We start from the raw sequence: 19,108 nt of genomic DNA on the forward strand, positions 1-19,108 counted from the left end.
TTGTAAGGCTGCCAGGAAATGGTGAAACAATGGTATGGCCAGAACCCTACCCTGGTAGAAAACCAACCTAGCCAGAAAGTGTGGGTCATGGAGCATGTGGTGCCAAAGCCATTCAGGATTGGGGGACCAGACCCTATGAAATTAAAAAGAGGAAGGGCAAGTACCCTTAATGGTGTACCTGCATGCCCCATAAACTCCTTAATGGTCCAACAGGTTGAAACTACACTATAAGAGGCCCAAAATCACAATGATCATGGTGACAGATGGAAAGTGAACCCCTCCCAGACCTCCTGTCATACAAGGGGCAAGATGGGTCACTGGAGGGAGTAGACGTCTCCCCACTTTGAATGAAGGTCAATGGAAGGAATGTTGCCAGTTGCTGGGGCTGTTAACCTCTCTGTGCTCACTTACCCCAGGGCTTGCCAAGTAGTGTATTCACAACATTGCTACAGGGATCAGCATGTCACTCAAAAACTACATTTACAGGCTGTCTGATGAGGTGAGAGCCAGCGTCAAGGATGAGCTGTCCAGGAAGTTGGGACAGGGGGTGATGCAGCATTCCGGTAGTCCCTTGTCCTGCCCAATGATGTTGACACTATAGGCTGCCGGACCAGATAGCACACTAGAACTGCAGTTCTGTATGGACGTACAAGGGACTCAATAACTAAGTAACTAAGACTGATGCATACCCCATACCCTAAGACTGATGCATACCCCATACCCAGAGCTGATGAGCCCATTGACCGTTAAGGGGCTGCCAAGTTCCTCAGTGCCTTTGACTTGAGGTCAGCATATTGGCAGATTGCCCTAACTGAGAGTGCAAAGGAAAGGTCAGTATTCTCTATGCTCGAGGGACAATTCCAGTTCCAGATAATGTCCTTTAGGTTAAAGAATTACCTTACCACCTTCCAAAAGCAGGTTAACCAGGTCCTGGCTGGGTTGGAGGAATGCAATGCTCTCTACTTGGATGACATTGCAGTCTTCAGTTCCAGATGGAAAGGCCACATAGAAAACCTGAGGGAAGTGCTTTAGGGTCTGCAGCAGGCCAGTAAGTGCCAGATAGCTCAGGGTTCTGTTGTGTACTTGGCCACCAAGTTGGCAGAGGACACACACACACCCCCTCCAACACAAAATTCAGATCATCATAGACTGAAAGACTCAGACCCAGGTGATAGCTTTTTAGGGCCTCACTCAGTACTTCAGGAAGTTTGTGAAAGTGTATGGGACCATTGTTGCACCCCAACCAGACTGAACTCATATCAAAGAAGCAACCCAGAAATGTGATCAGGACAGAGACTTGTCAATAGGTATTTGACACTCTTAAAGTGGCCATCTGCTGCTCACAAGTATGCAAGGTACCTGACTTCAGTAAGGAATTCATTCAGCAGCGAGACGCTGCAGAGCATGGCACTGGGGTATTTCACAGTTTAATTATGAGGGCCCTGACAAACCTGTAGCCTTCATCAGAAGTCAGCTACTTCCCAGGGTCCAGAGGCGGAATGCCATGAAAAGAGAAGAACTTGCAGTGGTCTGGTCTCTGAAATGACTGGAATCTTACCTGCTTGGTACTAATTTCTCGTTTCGACAGACCACATGCAAATGCGGGGAGAGAATCTAAAACTGTTGAGGTTGCCCATCTACCTACAGGTTGTGGACTTCACAGTGGAACACCCCCCTGGGACTGACCCAGACAGTGCTGTTGGTCTTTCTATGTTGTTCTGCCTTACCGATGAGAATTCAAAGGTGGCGGTGATTTGTGAAGGAAATAGCCATTTTTTGTGTGGTGTAACCCCAGATTTGTGTGCTAACTGTTTTGCTGGCTGTAAATCTCTGCGCACTTTACCCCTGCTAACAAGTAGTAAAGTGCATATGCTCCCCCTCTTAACACTGAAGTATAAAAAAGTGATGGATGGAACTCCTGAATTAATCTCAGCCACTGGTAATGAATTTCAATTCCAGTCCATTGTTATTTTGAACACCATTCCATCTGAGTTTGGATACAGTTTGGACCCAGTCATATTCAAATATTCTTGACCCTGCTCCAATAGGAACGGTCCAACCTGAACTGCCAAACAGGTCCTCTCTCACCGTAACACAAGCAACAAAGAACCATTTTCGCTCTGATTAGGGCTCATCAGCCAAAAATTGCTTGGCTCCAGTGGTGCAGTGTGCACAGGACCCACAACTAGGCTCTGCGAAAGTGACTCCAAAGGTCTGTTGGCTGACATCCTGTTTGAGCTACTGGGACACAACAAGTTTCAACACGCCTCCCTGCAACTGCCCAGCTAACCAGCATCAACTGGACCTGCCTGAGCCCTGATGCAGGCTTCTGCTGGAGGGAGTCCTGATCTCCAGTCTTGGCCAGCACTCCTGAAGAAAAGGTGAAGAATAGTAGTTTTCAATCAATCAATCAGTGCATTTGTAGAGTGCACTACTCACCCGTGAGGGTGTCAAGGCGTAGGTCCTGGGTCTGTCGCAGGTGGTTGGGGAGGTTGTTCCATGTCTCGGCGGCCAGGTGGGAGAATGATCTGCGCCGGTGGTCGTTCGTTGGATGGGTGGGACGGTGGCGTGGGCGAGGTCGGCGGAGCGAAGCTGGCGTAGAAGTGAGTCGTATGTTGAGGTATGCTGGTCCGGCGTTGTGGAGTGCTTTGTGAGCGTCGGTGAGGAACTTGAAGGTGATCCTCTTGTTGACGGGGAGCCAGTGCAGGTCTCTCAGGTGTGCAGTGATGTGGCTGTGGCGGGGGGTGTCAAGGATGAGGCTTGCGGAGGCGTTCTGTATGCGTTGGAGTCTTTTATGGAGTTTGGCCTTTGACCCCAGGGTAGGTCGCTCCCCTGCCCTCGCGGCGCCACCAGATCCTCTGTGCCTGCCTTCTGCTCTGTTGTTGTGCCGACTGTCCCCCAGAGTGTCTGCCTTTTTCCCCTGTGTATGATCGCGTCCCCTTTTGCTTTTTTGTATCCCAGAGTGCCTGCTTTCCCCGTGTGATCGCGCTCCCCTTGCCTTCTGTATCCCTGAGTGCCTGCTTTCCCCGTTGTGATCGCGCTCCCCTTGCTTTTTGTATCCCTGAGTGCCTGCTGCCCCTCGTGCCCCCGCCGTCCCCCTCCGTCCTTCCGCCGCTTTTTGTCGTTTTTTTCTCGCTTTTCCGGCTTTTGTACCCCTTCTAGGTACTTTTCCGCTTTTTCGGGCCTCCTCGCCTCCCCGAGGCCCTTCGCCGCTTTTCCCGCTCTTTTTCCCCCCTCCCCGCCTCCCCGGCTACCCCTTATATGGCGGCCGCTGCGAGGCCGCACAGCGGGCGTGCCGCTGGCGCGCCGAAGGCAAGCCCGTCTGCTCCCGTCCGCGCCCAGCACCCGAACCTCTGGCCCCCGCGCCCCCCGCCTGACCTACGACTCCGCCTTCCTTGCCAACCTCAACCCCGGCTGCACGCCGGGCTGCTACTGCGCCACCCCGAAACGTACCCACGGACCCTTCACCTGCAGCAACTGCCGCTTCACCTGCCTCCGAACCCACTCCGCTCCCGCCAAGAACTACTCCCCCGGAAACAACCTCCACTGCATCCTGGTCAACACCCGATCCATCCACAGGCACGCCATCGAACTGTGGAACCTCATCAACTCTACGAACCCGGACATCGCCTTCCTCACCGAGACCTGGATGAACCCCTCCTCGGCACCCGACATCGCCATAGCCATTCCCGACGGCTACAAAATCATCCGGAAAGACCGCACCAACCGCATCGGAGGAGGCATCGCCATCGCACACAAAAACTCCATCCGCATCTCGACCGACAACTCACTCCCCGACGCCGAACACCTCCACTTCATGATCCACAGCGACCCCAAAACCACCCTCAGAGGCACCCTCATGTACAGACCACCAGGACCTCGCACCAAGTTCAGCGAAGACATCGCAGACTTCGTCAACCCTCACGCACTCTCATCCACCGACTAAATCCTCCTAGGAGACCTCAACTTTCACCTGGAGAACCTCACCGACAACAACACCACCGCCTTACTGGACAACCTCGCCAACCTGGGACTGCATCAGCTAGTCAACACCCCCACCCACGACGCCGGACACACGCTTGACCCCATCTTCTCCTCCAGCAAACACATCACCTTCAGCCACACCACCGAACTCACCTGGTCGGACCACAGCTGCGTCCATTTCATCTTCAAGAAGACCACCGTGCCCCACCACACCCAGCAACCACCAAGAAGACACTGGAATCGTATCACCACGGAACAGCTCGCATCAATCCTCTCCCAGAACCAGCCCACCAGCACCACCGACCCCAACGTAGCCGCCAACAACCTCACAAACTGGATCTCCGACTGCGCCAACCTCCTGGCCCCCCTGAAGACTCAAGCCAGCACCAACAACCACAAGAAAAACTCCTGGTTCACCCCTGACCTCAAGAACTACAAGAAAGAATGCCGCGCCCGCGAGAAGACGTGGCGCCTTAACCAGACCGAAGAGAACATGTCAGCTCTCAAGGACGCCACCCGCCAACACCCCCAACACCTCCGCGCCGCACGAAAAACAGCCTACCGGAACAGACTTGACAACAACGCCCACAACAGCAAGGAACTATTTGGCATCGTCAAAGAGCTCTCCAACCCGGAAGCAGAAAACAACTCCATCCCTCCCTCACAGGACCTCTGCGACTCCCTCGCAACCTTCTTCCACCACAAGATCACCGACATATACAACAGCTTCCCGACCGCCGACACGAGCCCCCCTCCGGAACCCGCCACCGACACCACCACCATCCTCACCTGGAACCCTACCACCACCGAGGAGACCACCCGCATAATGAACTCGATCGACTCCGGATCCCCATCGGACCCCTGCCCGCACCACATCTGCAACAAGGCCGACGACATCATCGCACCGCACCTCCGAGACGTCATCAACGCCTCCCTCACCGCCGCCACCTTCCCGGAGAGCTGGAAACACGCAGAGCTCAACGCCCTCTTAAAGAAACCAACAGCAGACCCCACCGAACTCAAAAACTTCCGGCCCATCTCTCTCCTGCCGTTCCCCGCCAAAGTGATTGAGAAAATCGTCAACGCTCAACTCACCAACGCCCTGGAAACCAACCACTCCCTCGACCCCACACAGTTCGGTTTCAGGGCCAACCACAGCACCGAAACCGCCCTGATCGCAGCAACGGACGACATCAGAGCCCTGACCGACATGGGAGAGACCGTGGCCCTCATACTCCTGGACCTCTCTGCAGCCTTCGACACGGTCTGCCACCGCACCCTGATACGCCACCTCAGCAACGCCGGCATCAGAAGCAAGGCCCTGGAATGGATCGTCTCCTTCCTCTCCGGAAGGACTCAGAGAGTCCACCTTCCCCCCTTCAGATCCACAGCCACGGAGATCATCAGCGGCGTACCTCAAGGATCCTCCCTCAGCCCCACTCTCTTCAACGTCTACATGACCCCCCTGGCGAACATCGCACGCAAACACGGACTCGACCTTATATCATACGCCGACGACACCCAGCTCATCTTATCCCTCACTAACAACCCCACATCAGCTAGGACCAGACTACATGAAGGAATGAAGGAAGTGGCAAACTGGATGACAGACAGCCGCCTGAAACTGAACACAGACAAAACGGAGGTCCTCATCCTCGGCCCCACTCCCACCGCATGGGATGACTCCTGGTGGCCCCCCGCCCTAGGCAGCACTCCCCAACCCACCGACCACGCGCGCAACCTCGGCTTCATCCTGGACTCTTCCCTCACCATGACCAGACAGGTGAACTCGGTGACCTCGGCATGTTTCAACACCCTTCGCATGCTCCGCAAGATCTTCCGCTGGATCCCCACCGACACCAGGAAGACCGTCACCCACGCCCTCGTCACCAGCCGCTTGGACTACGGGAACACCCTGTACGCCGGCATCACCACCAAGCTGCAGAGGAAACTCCAACGGATCCAGAACGCTGCCGCAAGACTCATCCTGGACATCCCTCGCCACCACCACATCTCCGGACACCTGAAAAAACTCCATTGGCTACCCGTCAACAAGCGGATCACCTTCCGACTACTTACCCACGCACACAAAGCCCTTCACAACCTCGGACCCAAACTCATCAACAACCGCATCTCCTTCTACACTCCCCCGCGCACTCTGCGCTCCACCGGACAGGCCCTGGCAGCCGTACCCCGCATCCGCAAAGCCACCGCCGGAGGAAGATCCTTCTCTTTTCTAGCAGCGAAGACCTGGAACTCTCTGCCCAGCCACCTTCGCGCCATACCTGACCACCTCTCCTTCAGAAGGCAGCTCAAGACCTGGCTCTTCGAGCACTGACCCCCCCCTCCCTCCCAGCGCCTTGAGACCCTTGATGGGTGAGTAGCGCGCTTTATAAATGCGATTGATTGATTGATTGATTGATTCTCGCATAGAGGGCGTTGCCATAGTCCAGCCTGCTGCTGACGAGGGCCTGGGTGACCGTCCTTCTGGTTACGGTGGGGATCCATCTGTAGATCTTGCAAAGCATGCGAAGGGTGTTGAAGCAGGAGGAGGAGACGGCATTGACTTGCTGGATCATTGAGAGCGATGAGTCCAGGATGAACCCCAGGTTGCGTGCGTAGTCGGTGGGTGTCGGTGCAGCTCCCAGCGCGGTCGGCCACCAGGAGTCGTCCCAGGCGGATGGGGTGGAGCCGAGGATGTGGACCTCGGTCTTGTCTGAGTTCAGTTTCAGGCGACTGTTCCTCATCCATTCGGCGACGGCCTTCATTCCTTCGTGGAGGTTGGTTTTGGCGGTGGTGGGGTCATTGGTGAGGGAGAGGATCAGCAGTGTGTGGTCGGCGTATGAGATGATGTTGAGGTCGTGTGATTGGACGATGTTGGCGAGCGGTGCCATGTAGACGTTAAAGAGGGTTGGGCTGAGGGATGATCCCTGGGGTACGCCGCAGATGATCTTGGTGGCTTCGGATCGGAATGGGGGGAGGCGGACTCTCTGGGTTCTGCCGGGGAGGAAGGTGGTGATCAAGTCCAGGGCTTTGTCGCGTATCCCTGCGTCGGTGAGGCATGTGCGTAGGGTGTGGTGGCAGACGGTGTCGAAGGCGGCCAAAAGGTCCAGGAGGATGAGGGCCACGGTTTTGCCTTTGTCCAGCAGGGTCCTGATGTCGTCGGTGGTGGCGATGAGGGGGGTTTTGGTGCTGTGGTTGCTGCGGAATCCGGATTGGGATGGGTCCAGGGTGTTGTTCTCGAGGAACTGGGTCAGTTGCCTGTTGACGATCTTCTCAATGACTTTCGCCGGGAACGGGAGGAGGGAGATGGGCCGGAAGTTCTTGAGGTCCTTAGGGTCAGCCTTGGGTTTCTTGAGAAGGGTGTTGATCTCGGCGTGTTTGCTGCTCTCTGGGCAGGTGGCGGATTCAAAGGAGCAGTTGAGGATTTGCTTTGTTGAAGATGTAGATGTGGTGGGGCAGGGGGCAGATGGCGAGCCGGAGTAGATGGTGTTGGTGTCGTTGACGTGGTTCCAGGAGAGCAGGAGGGCGGTGAGTTTGGGGGGGTCGGTGGCTGTCGGGGGGGGGGGGGGTCTGGGTGTTGAAGCTGTCGTGGATGTCTGCGATCTTGCGGTGGAAGAAGGTGGCTAGTTTTGGACTACTCGTGACCGCCTTGCAGCAAGAATCAATTACCAGCGAAGATCAACAATGCAAAGCTCCAGTCACATTTGCCCTTGACACCAACAGCAACCCTACGAGACGACAACCAAAGCGAAGCTCCAGTGAGACAAGTTCTTTGCAGCAATGGCCCACAGCGACATCCAAAGAGAATCTCCAGTGACGACTGGCTCTTAGTGCTACATCAGAGACTGTCTGTGATGCCTGAACTACTCCTCGCACTGACTACTTCCTCCTAGCACCCACGCCAACGGGAACAGCACTTTCGAGTAGACTTGAGATGGTAACTTCAGTGGGACGATCCTGGTTCTTGTATCCAACCCACACTTCATCGTTGTCAACCTGAACTTGTGCCTTTTTCCTACTGCAGGGAGACAAGCTAACCATGAGTAGCGGTTTTTGATTTTTGGTGCTATTTTTTGCCTAACACTTTAAAAACCCATAACACAGTTTCTACTGATTGGATCTTTGTTGTTTTGGTGTCATTTTATTTATTACAATTTACTCTAATTTCTTGGATTTTTCTCCTGCTCTGTTGTCACTTTATTATTGCTTGAGTGCTGCATGAATACTTTACACATTGCCTCTACATTAAGCTTGACTGCTTTGGGCCGAGCTATGAGGTGGATAGCACAGGGTAATTTAGCGGCATTTGTGGTTCACCCTGACAAGGATTGTGTTCATTATGTGAACTGGGTTTCCCTTCCACCCCTCTCAACTAATACTCAAATTCTTACAAAGGGGCACTGTGAGATTGTTTTGCTAGTAGGTTTACCCCTGGGAACCATTACCTCATTAGTTAGGGAGGTGGCAGGAGCCATCCCCTCTCACAAAAGAGTACGTGGTATAAATGTGGCATCCCCTGGCACCCTCCTTAAAACACTACTGGACCTGAGGAAGAACAGAACAGAAGAGGACAGTGCTTGTTGTGACCTGAGAGGAGCCCTGATGGACTGTCCCTGCTGCCTCTTGTACCATGTAAAAAGAAGTGGACTCCAAGTGTCTGAAGGTTGATCCCCAGTCAAAGAATCAGGGATACAACAAGCTACAAGTTGTCTTTTCATGCAACTGCCCAGCAGACCAGTATGCACTGGACCTGCCCTGGACCCTGCTGAAGGCCTCGGCTGGAGAGAGTCCTGACACCAAGTGCTATTCATGGGTCCCACGACCAGAGACCGGCGTCTGTGTCTGGCTGGACTTCTCCTACCACCCTTCCACCTATTACCCCTGAAAACCTGGGGCTTATAACACATTTTGAACTTCAAGATGTCTGCAGAACTGGGATAAAACTGCCATGCCGAATCCCAAGGTGCTTTGCCGCTGGGCTGGAGATTGAGGTTTCTTCTACTTGGAGATTCTCCTGTGCAGCATATCCAGTACAGTGGGAACTCACAGAGAAGGTATTCAATCTTGTGCAGCCCTCTTCGGCGTGAAGCGTTGCCCCGTTGAAGGAATCTAACTTCTGAAAAAGCGACTAAGTACGAACATATAAATCTTGACTGGGCAAAGGTACTAAAAGTTTCTGACCAGATAGAGGACTTCCCTTGGTGCGCAACTCGAATTTCTCCAGGTCAGACCTTTTTCCTCCAAAAACAACAGCTTCAACAGGACCGTGCCTAACAGCTATTCAACCTAGTGGAACCCTCTGTTGCCTTGCCCAGCTGAAGATTTCTGACTTCCATTTTTGAGACTAAGAGCCTGATTTAGATCCTGGAGGTACTACCGCCGTCCCACCGCGGCGGCAGTTCCAAGTATTCTGTCGAGCTGATGGCAGTCCATCCAGCATAATTAGATGTTGCGGCAATAGACAGTTTCCCGCCACGGTGGCGATCTTCTCAGCTGGCTCCATCGCTGTCATTTCGAGGTTCCTGTTTTCCTGGCGGTGTCCTAGCGTCAGAGTCCTGATGGAGTGAGACCATGGCGGTGTGGAGGCAGGTAAGTACTACTCATCATAATCTTTCTACACATATATGTTATACATCTGTCATTATGTATATGTAGGTAATGTGTAATGCCCTTTTTTATACATATTGCATTGCACACCAACAACATACACACACTATTGTATGTACACTCACAGTCACCACAAGCACAACACACACACCCCCAAAAGATTTTTTTTAATGTGTCAATACAGGTGTGCACATTTACCTGTGAGAAGTTGCAAGATGAACACATGCATTACACATAAAATATTGCATGTAAGAGCAATGTAAAAATACACAAGGCTTAGAGCTGATTTTAACATACGATTCATAGTGAGACAAGTGACACAAACGCCTACTTTACTGCATCAACGGGGTGCTAACCATGATTTGAGTCAGATAAAGAAACCTGGTTCGACCCTGTCAGAGATTTTACCTTGGGACTTAGGGCCCGATTTAGATGTAGGCAGACCTGGTTCCGCTGTCGCTTTGTCAATGGTTTTCCCACCCGTTGACTTGGCTGTTGACCCGCTGTATTTAGATGTTGGCGGGTCTCTTGCTGCTGCATCGATGGCGTAGGAGGCATAAGCGGCTGTCGGAGGGAGTCCGGCCAAGAATACCACTGAGCTGATTATGATATGCCTTTCCGCCGAGGCAACTGTGGCAGGGAAACCTCCATACTCAGGTTGGTGAAAACTAAGAAAAAGAGGTGTTCGGGTTCCCACTTCTCATTCTGTCTTGAGCACCAATGTCCAGGTCCTTCCTGTGCTGCTGCCGGATGACTAAAACAGGTGGCGCTATTTTTCGTTAATGCTTCAAACACTCATATCTTCAGTTCCCCTTATGGTATTGTTGTTGTTTTGGTGTAATTTTATTTTATTAAAATGCACTCAGTTTTTTAAAATCGGTTTGGGATTCTAGTTATGTTGTGTTTTTACTTTATTACTGTTCTGGTTCGACATAAATGCTTTATACATTGCCCTAAATTAAGCCTGCCTACTCCGTTCCATAGCTGCAATGGTGGGGAGCTCATGATAATTCAGTGACTTTGAAGGTCCACCCCAACAAGGATTGTGATTATTACTCAAGGTGGGTAGTCATACCTTTACTAATTACGCCATTACTTACATATAGTACTGCACAATGCTGCTTGGTATCACAGAATGTTGTACAATATGACTAGGCTGCCAAATATGATGTTGTTTTGCCCAATGTGGCTTAATGTTGGCCAGTATGATGCCCTATAGCCCAATATAATACAGCGCTACACAATATGGCACAGTGATAGCTTTTATAGCACTGTGCTGCCTATTATCACACAATCTTTTGCAGTATGACATAGTAGTGCTTAATGCTACAATTTGCAGTCTATTACAACACTTGGCAATGTAGAAAGCCTGTTGGACCCACAAAGAATCTCCAAGATAGTGATTATATTTGTAAAAGACTCCTGTGTGAATAGATAATGGTTTGCGTCACTCTGTCTTTGTGAAATTCTCTATGATACTTCCCCTTTCTGAGATGCTGCCAGTTTGAGACTCGTCAATCGTGATTCTGTAATGTGCCTTTATGGAATCCGTTGCCATTCTGGGACTCTCTGCCTGTTTGCGAATCTTGAGCATGAGTAGAACACTATTCAAACATATCTGTCTCTGTGAGTATGATTGTGTGTATTGGAGGGGGAGACCGGCTTTGCCTGGAGGTGACTCTTGTATGAGGCACTTTGCTTGTGTAACACTGCAGTTGTGAGACTATGTGCTTTTTGCAAGAATCTCAGTGTAAGACTGCGTGTGTAACATTCTCTCACTTTGGAGATACCTACCTTTCTCATACTCATTGCTTATTGAAACACTGGGCTTATGAGTCTTTGCCTGCATGAAAGTTCTGCCTTTGTAAAAATGATGTACACAATCTTACAAACCTGCACAAAACGTTTTTTTTATTTACTGTCCAGCCCACAGCTTTTTTTTCGCTGGAAAGTTGCCTCAAAGTAACATAAAGGAGGGAAAAATGCTGCTTTGTGTAACTCTGTTTCAAGCGACCATTCCATGGGTGGTAGATGGGCATTCCCATGAAAACCCTGTAGTCTAAAAATCATCAGACAGGGTTTTGCTCCAAAAATAAAACACCATGGTTAAGTAGGCGTAGAAAGGAATTTTTAAATGTATTTGTCTTAACTTTCACCACTTTGCATGTGTGCTGCGCTGTATAGCACACATTGGAAGTGGTGATAGTCAGTCCAAGTACAGTATATTGTAATGGAATGATATCCTTCCAGTTCAAAACCAATGCTAGACATGAAGCAGACACCTTTGCACTATTACACTATTATGCAAAGGTGTGTGTGGTGCTAGGTAGCCTGATTGTGCACCAGTGCTAGGGAACAAGCAGGATAGTGCCATATCTTAGTAGATGTGGAACTTTTCTGCCATCTCCCGCCCACACAATGCACGCAGTGCAGTGGCTTTGGCTGATGCGCCCTGTTGTGTGTCACCTTTGGTAATCTGGGGAGGTGCGTCAGACTTTACATGTGGGCATGTGCATTTGAGCAAGAAACTGTGTGCACAATAAATCCTGCGGTTGTTAGACTGTAGCCGAACACAGATGAACTAGGCATAACATAGTTAGAATCCAAAAGCACAAAACTGTAAACACAAAAATGAAATGCCAGGGTCAGAGTTCGGAAAGGAATAGAAGTTAGCTGGCTGCCTTTGGCTGGAGGGAAGCTTTTGCTTCTGTGCCATATGGAGAGGGAACAACAAGCAGGGCCCATCAACGAGGGTATGGGCTCAGTGTTCCATGCAACACTGCCCGAGCAAAATGTAGAACCTCTGGCAGGTTCTGTATTAAAGAGATGTAATTAAGAGAGCTAACTCTATGGATTTCAAATGAAGGTTCTTCAAAAGGCCTGTTTCAAAGGACAGTGACAGTGAAAGATTTTTGGGTGCCAAGTATCACACCTGCTGTTTTTGAGACTACACAGCATCAAAGATCACGGATGAGTTGTATATTTAATGCAACAAGCACGAGACTGTAAGGCTTCTGTCTGACCTTTGGCACACATTCCACAATTAGATTGGAGCAGAAAGGAAGGTGCAGGACACAACAAATATCCACTAGAAAGAGAACAGCTGATTCCATCTTTTCCCCAAAAGCGTGATAAACACTTCGAAGTGATTATATTCCAACTTCAACACTGGAACGAGAGGACTCACTGCTGAAGGTTCTTCAGAGCATTGTCTTCAATGAAAGTGGTATTTTAGGAACAAACAAATTCATTGAAATTTGCTGGAGAAGCAAAAGAATATGGTTTGGAGGAAGAAAACGTGTCTTGTAGTTCCATTTTCATGTGGCAAATTGAAGAGAATTTTTTATTTCTGCAACTACATCATATCAATTTGCAATGAATGTTGAGTGTTTTTGGATTTAGCACCTGTCAAACAATAACAACTTATGTCTTAAAAAAGTAGTTTTAAAATACCGACGATCAAAATCAATAACGGTAAATATTGATATTCTAGCAAATGAAGCATTTCCCCCAAATTTAGGAGTATGAATCTAAGAAGAGAGGCTACTTAAATGTGTTAACTACTTTTGATAATAACACCCACAAATAATTACAGCAAATCTTTTAGAAAATGGTGCCATCATTACAATTTAAATAAAAATATATAAGTTTAGTAGAAGAAGCTTGTGCATTAAAAGTCTTTTACCCGATGATATGGTAGAATGAGCAGCAACTATCTCTGGGTTTGATTTATTCTTATTATTTCAACTAAAAGTGCTGTTCATTATCTGCTGGGGGATTCTGTTATAGCATTTAATATCGTCTTTTTCCAAATGTACATAAGATAAAAATATGTTAACGCTTTAAATTATCATTACATTCGTTCACCATCAATTTCCCACTAACTGGTTCTGATATTTTTCTGGAAAAAAGCTCATTGATCACCACATATTAAAATATTGTAGCAACAGTTTCATAATCATTACTTAAAACATGAAAAGCAAGAGAATGCTTTATAATACGTACGAGAAATTAACTTTTTTCATAATTTCTGAAATGAATTAGCATAATGGAGTGGCAAAGATTGAAACTTACCTCACGCACCTCATGCTCCTTCATAACATGCCGTGCGATGAAGCGGATAGAATCGAGAGCTGTTTCCAAGGCAGACTGATCAGATCCGAAGCCATTGACAATTTCCTCCTTTTTGGTAAAGTATCTGTCTACATGGCTTCTCATGCACAGCAGTTTGGGCAGTTTATGCAGAAATATCTTGCGAACCCAGGGAGCCATGGCATTGTGCGTTGAGGAGGAACGATGATGAACATTAATTGCAAACACTGTGATTACGATAGACAATGTCACAAAAATCATAGTAAAGACCAAGTACTCTCCTATGAGTGGTATAACTTTGGATGACGATGGTATTATCTCTTCAATCACTAGCAAAAAGACAGTCAGCGACACAAGAACCAGGGTACAGAGAGCTATCTTTTCACCTCCACTCGAAGGCAGATAAAAAACAAGAATAGTTAGAAAAGACAGACCAATGCATGGAATGATGAGAAACAGTGTATAAAAAAGAGGTAAGCGTTTTATCCTAAAGGAATATGTGACGAATGGGTACCAACAGCAGCCATCAGTTCGGTTTCCTTTGTTTCCTGTTGCAGATATTATTTCCCATTCTCCATTGTCAAAGAAATCTCTCTTGTCTACTTCATAGTCTTCTAAACTTATATCAACCTGGGATCCATCGTAAGTCCAGGAGGCAAACTTCATGGAACAGTTCTGAAGATCATAGGGAAAGAAGGTCACATCTATAGTGCAAGAGCTTTTGTAGTTTGCCGGAGGATTCCAGGTGACTGTCCCATCGTGCTTTACCACCGATTTCGTAATAATGGAACTTGTAAAACGTCCATCAGCACTAAAAAAAAACAAGATTTTTTTTAAGGCATTCTCTAAATTTACTAGTGATGAACACATTAAGACATTTTCACAAATCATATTCAGTGCCTCACATTTTTTCAGTGGTGTACTGCACGTTATCAGGGGAATGTGAGGTAAGTTAGCAGCAGAATTAACTGCTGTAGTGGCAAATGGTTGCATGGGAATTGGGGCCATATTTAAGTTTGCACTTCCTGGTTGGGATCTGTACTGCACCTGACCCTTTAGTTCATTTATCATCTTTGTATATAAAATGGAAGGTTGAATGGCAACATATTAAGATCAAAACTTGTACTGCAAAAATAAGCCCTCCCACTAAATTGTGAAGGTAAATATAAGCCCGGTGAGTATAGATTTATTATTGCTAAATCCACATCTACATACCACGAAGATTACATGTATATTGAAGGCAGATAAAAAACAAGAATAGTTAAAAGACACGGGCCAATTCGTGGAATAATTAGAAGCAGTGTTTAAAGAGGGAATATATATTCAGTGAAAAAAAAATGGTTAAAGTCAAGTTGTAGTTAGTTGAAAGTGTTGGTTAAAAAATAACATTTGAAACTCAAAATAATACTAACATTCACCAGTTATATGTAACTGAAGTTAACTACAACTTGCACAGTGTTGTCATCAATGTCATTTCAGAAGTCACATTGACGTTATCAATTAGAATATGTCACATGTGATTTTATATGTGAAGTTATTAGCATTTTTTTCAAAATAGCTTTAGGTATGTCACAGTTTAGTCATGAATGCAGAATGTTAGCGCTCTAGTTGTGGGAAGCTGCAGTAGAACACTGGGCAATCAATTGACAAGTGGCTGCTGCTGTACATGTTTTACTCAGAATATCAAACTTTACTGCCTTATGGCTGAGAAAGATGATGTGAACTTAAGAAAATGTGCAGTCATTTTAGCTTCTGGAGCACCTTCAAACCCTCTATAAGAAAACCATGAGAGAAAACATTTTTCTCTTAAACATGTTTCATCAAATCCCAGCAGAGGGTCAGCATTTTTTACAGGATAAACTCGCCTTAGAACACACTTCAATTCTTAAAATCAGTATGGTACCACCAACAAATGTTTATATTGTGACTAACATTTGTTATTACCATTTATATGTGCTACTTTTTGTGACCATGAAAACATGCCATTAAATACAACGCCTGTCAAGGGGGACCATTTCCCAGTCTTGTAATGGCTCCCACAACATGTTGTCCATGTTGCTACCGACCAGCCAAACAAGTGGTACCCACCACAAACCCACTGAGGTCAGGGTGTCCTCACCCTGATCCTTTAAATTTTTTTAAAAAACATTTCAAGGACGCGGGGACCATGTCACTGAGTACCTGTACAGGATGCAACAACATATGGTTCAGTCTGTGGCAAGCCAAACAGGATTAAATAGCCCCCTAAAAAGGGGCCAATCAGAGCATATCTGGGCTTTAATCCCTCGATGATCCCCTAGAGCACCAAACCCTAAGTTGCTCAAAAAAGGTTGCAAAGATATGTCTGTGACAACAGTAGTGTTTTGATGCAAAACATCTTTTGGGGAATTCACCAGTTATGGTTAGCAGAGCAAACTATAACTTATGCCCCAACCATGCACTGCTTATGCCCTCACATATATGACATCACTCATGGCATGTTCTATCACAGTCTTAATGACATCACTGATATGTCAAATGTCGTTAATGGAAATGTAGTCACTGACACATTCACCTAACAATAACGTTACTTTAAACTTTGGTAATTTTTTTAAAACAAAAACAGATCTTTTTATCAAGCCTAACTATACCATTGCACAGCCGAGAAAAAAGGGTGGTCCTAAAATGCTTTCCTCCCCATGTTTTTCCTAGGGAAAACTAGGCAATGCTACATCAAAAACGGCTAAAAAGAATTACACCAGATTTAGCAGAAAGCTAGATCTTTACCCACGAAGTGTGCTCTTTGTATTTGGTTTAAATCTGTTAAATAGGTTTTGTGAAATGAAATTGCAAACTGTCAAGATTTCTAGCACTGCACGACTACCGAAGATTAATTTAGTTGTTGGGAGCTGCAGGAAGCACAACGGCCTCCCTGGCATGTTTGAAAAAACTTGCAGTAAGTCTACTGGGTCATTGAATAAATGACCCCAGGACATCTGTTCATCATTTTTAAAGCACTCCCATCTGGAGCTATATGCTCTTTACCTGGAGTGTGGGGACCCCTTGTATTTGGTCCTATGTCTGCAATATATAACCTGAAGAGAATTAAAGAAAGACTCAAACACATGTTTATGGTTGGTCTGATTAAAAGTGCTTTATTTAAAATATTTTGGTCACAATTATTATTAATGAACATTCCAATTTGTGTATTAATAATGAATGCATTGGGTTAAGCATTGTGTATTCGTTTTAGTGGTACATTTTGATGTGCGGCTGGTTTATTAATTTGCTGACTCTTTGACAAAGCCAACAGGTCGGCTTTATATAAATGTTGATGTCCCCACCTGACAAAGCCCGTATGGCCTGACTTTTATATATTGATGTCTTTACTCTTTGACACAGCCAGAAGGCTTGCCTCCCTTTATATTGTGATCTGCAACCGATTCTGGTATAGGTCGGGGGTCGTTATTTTGCGAGTCAGTGCCGACTAGAGGGTCAAACTTGATTTAAGGTATCACCAAAAGTATTTCCGTCTATTTAATGCATAGTATTTAGTAGTGTGTGTGTGTTTGTACTAAATGTAGTTTTTCGTTTTACAAAAAAGAGAACTTCGTGGACAACAATATATTGCACGTTATTCTTGTATGTTTCAAAGAAGTAGGGGGAGATGAAAGGAATTTCCCAGAAGTTGAGTCGTTCTCCTAGTTACATAATTATAAAAAAACTGAAGCCTACTCCGCAGTATGTGCTAAACCTCCTACAGAGAGAAGAAAAAGCTAAAGGCTTTTTCTGGATAACCCTCAACCACCAGGGTTACCCCTTGATGCATGCTTCATCATAGGGTATTTCCTGTTCCGCTGCGGAACGAGACATGCTGCACCAGTGAGATACACAGGAGCACTGAATAGTATTCACCAAATGATGATAAATTGGAGTTGTAGAGGTTTTATTGAGAATTAAAAATGTACGCAGGATACAAAAACAATGCTTTTTTCCGTCCTCCAGATGGTATGATTAAAAAGGCAAGTAATGTAGAAAGTATGTGTGGTTTTCATGACAATTTTTCTACAAGGTCTACATGTTTCAAGCCACCCTTCACTGTGGTTTTCGTCAGGACCAAGGATTGCACTCCCTGATACCACTCCTAGTTAGACTATCCAATAACAACAAAGTACAGCCACTTCACACACTCTACACGCGCACACTTTTCACCTACTGGGTTCTATATTCTTTTAGAGAGCACTCAATTTGACGTCCCTAGCAGCAATAGCACAGAGACAGCCCGATGAAGGCACGTGCTCGATCAGGGAGGAGGGGCAACCCCAATCCTGCTTGATCTCTTAGCAGCCTTTGATACTGTTAATCACGGGCTGCTGCTGTAACGTCTAGCAGTGATAGTGGTCACGGATCAGAATGGGATCTGTTGAAATCCTTCCTCTGGTCGGGAGCAGTTGGTCCGGCTGGATGACTTTGTTTCACATCCTTTTTCTCTCGTGAGTGGGCTCCCTCTGGTGTCCTTGTTCATTCAGACACTTTTTTATGTCTAAATCACCCCTTTTGCTGACCTAATAAAAACCTACAGATTCTCCTAGAACTCCTACACTGAGGACACCCTAATAGTCATTTCCCTGGCCAACGACGACACATGAACAGAATCTAGATTCCGTGACTGCATGCAAGCAGTCAACACTTGGATGGAACAGGAATTGTCTAAAATTGAATGCTGGAAAGACTGAAATAATGCTTTTTGGAGCCCAAACCTCCTTTTTTACCCCATCCTGCTGGCCAGAGGAAATGGGCCCTTTACCAATACCAGTTAGGAAGACCCAGAACCTTCGTGTTCAGATCAATGCAAACTGAGCTAAGCAGATTATGTAAATGCGGTGTCCTCTTTTGCATTTCTCAAGCTCAGAACATTAAAAAGAGACTACAGGCTATTCCAACACACCTCTAGAAAACTCTGGTTACATCACCAATAATGACATAACTAGATCACTGCAATGGCCTACTCCTTACTGCGCACCAATACATTCTGAATAAATTGTAAATGCTGCAAAATGCAGCAGCTAGACTCCTTCTAAAGATCCCAAAATAGGGGCAACCCTGCCCGTAGCGATGAGTGGTGGCGATAATGTGGAGCTAAGGGCACCCTCACTCATATCTTGTGGGACTGTCCTAAGTTGACTTCATTCTGGGATTCTGTGTTAGACATTGATGCCCACTACCACACTCAAATCCCCAGGTTCCCGTCATTTACCTTACTAGGACTCCCCAATGCCCTTACATACCCGCTCACAACATGCAGGGGGCAACATATTAGTATAGCACTGGGGGCTGCCCATCAAAACATTCTGGGACTCTGGGGCACCACCACTACACTGACACACATAGGATGGCTTCAGCGCCTCTGGCACGATCTCAGTATGGAGACGCTGACCCTCAC

General features: G+C 47.1%; 1 protein-coding gene across 1 annotated transcript in view; it reads right to left on the reverse strand.

The window, feature by feature from the left end:
- Nucleotides 1-19,108, reverse strand: part of CHRNA5 (cholinergic receptor nicotinic alpha 5 subunit) — a 266,197-nt gene that overhangs the window by 52,849 nt on the left and 194,240 nt on the right. Inside the window, exon 5 of the mRNA XM_085643704.1 lies at nt 13,669-14,497. Within this exon, the coding sequence (XP_085499830.1) occupies nt 13,669-14,497 (829 nt within the window). The remainder of the gene's footprint in view (nt 1-13,668; nt 14,498-19,108) is intronic.

This window comes from Triturus cristatus, chromosome 3_1 (genome assembly GCF_964204655.1).
Source record: "Triturus cristatus chromosome 3_1, aTriCri1.1, whole genome shotgun sequence".
In the NCBI taxonomy this organism is placed as follows: Eukaryota; Metazoa; Chordata; class Amphibia; order Caudata; family Salamandridae; genus Triturus; species Triturus cristatus.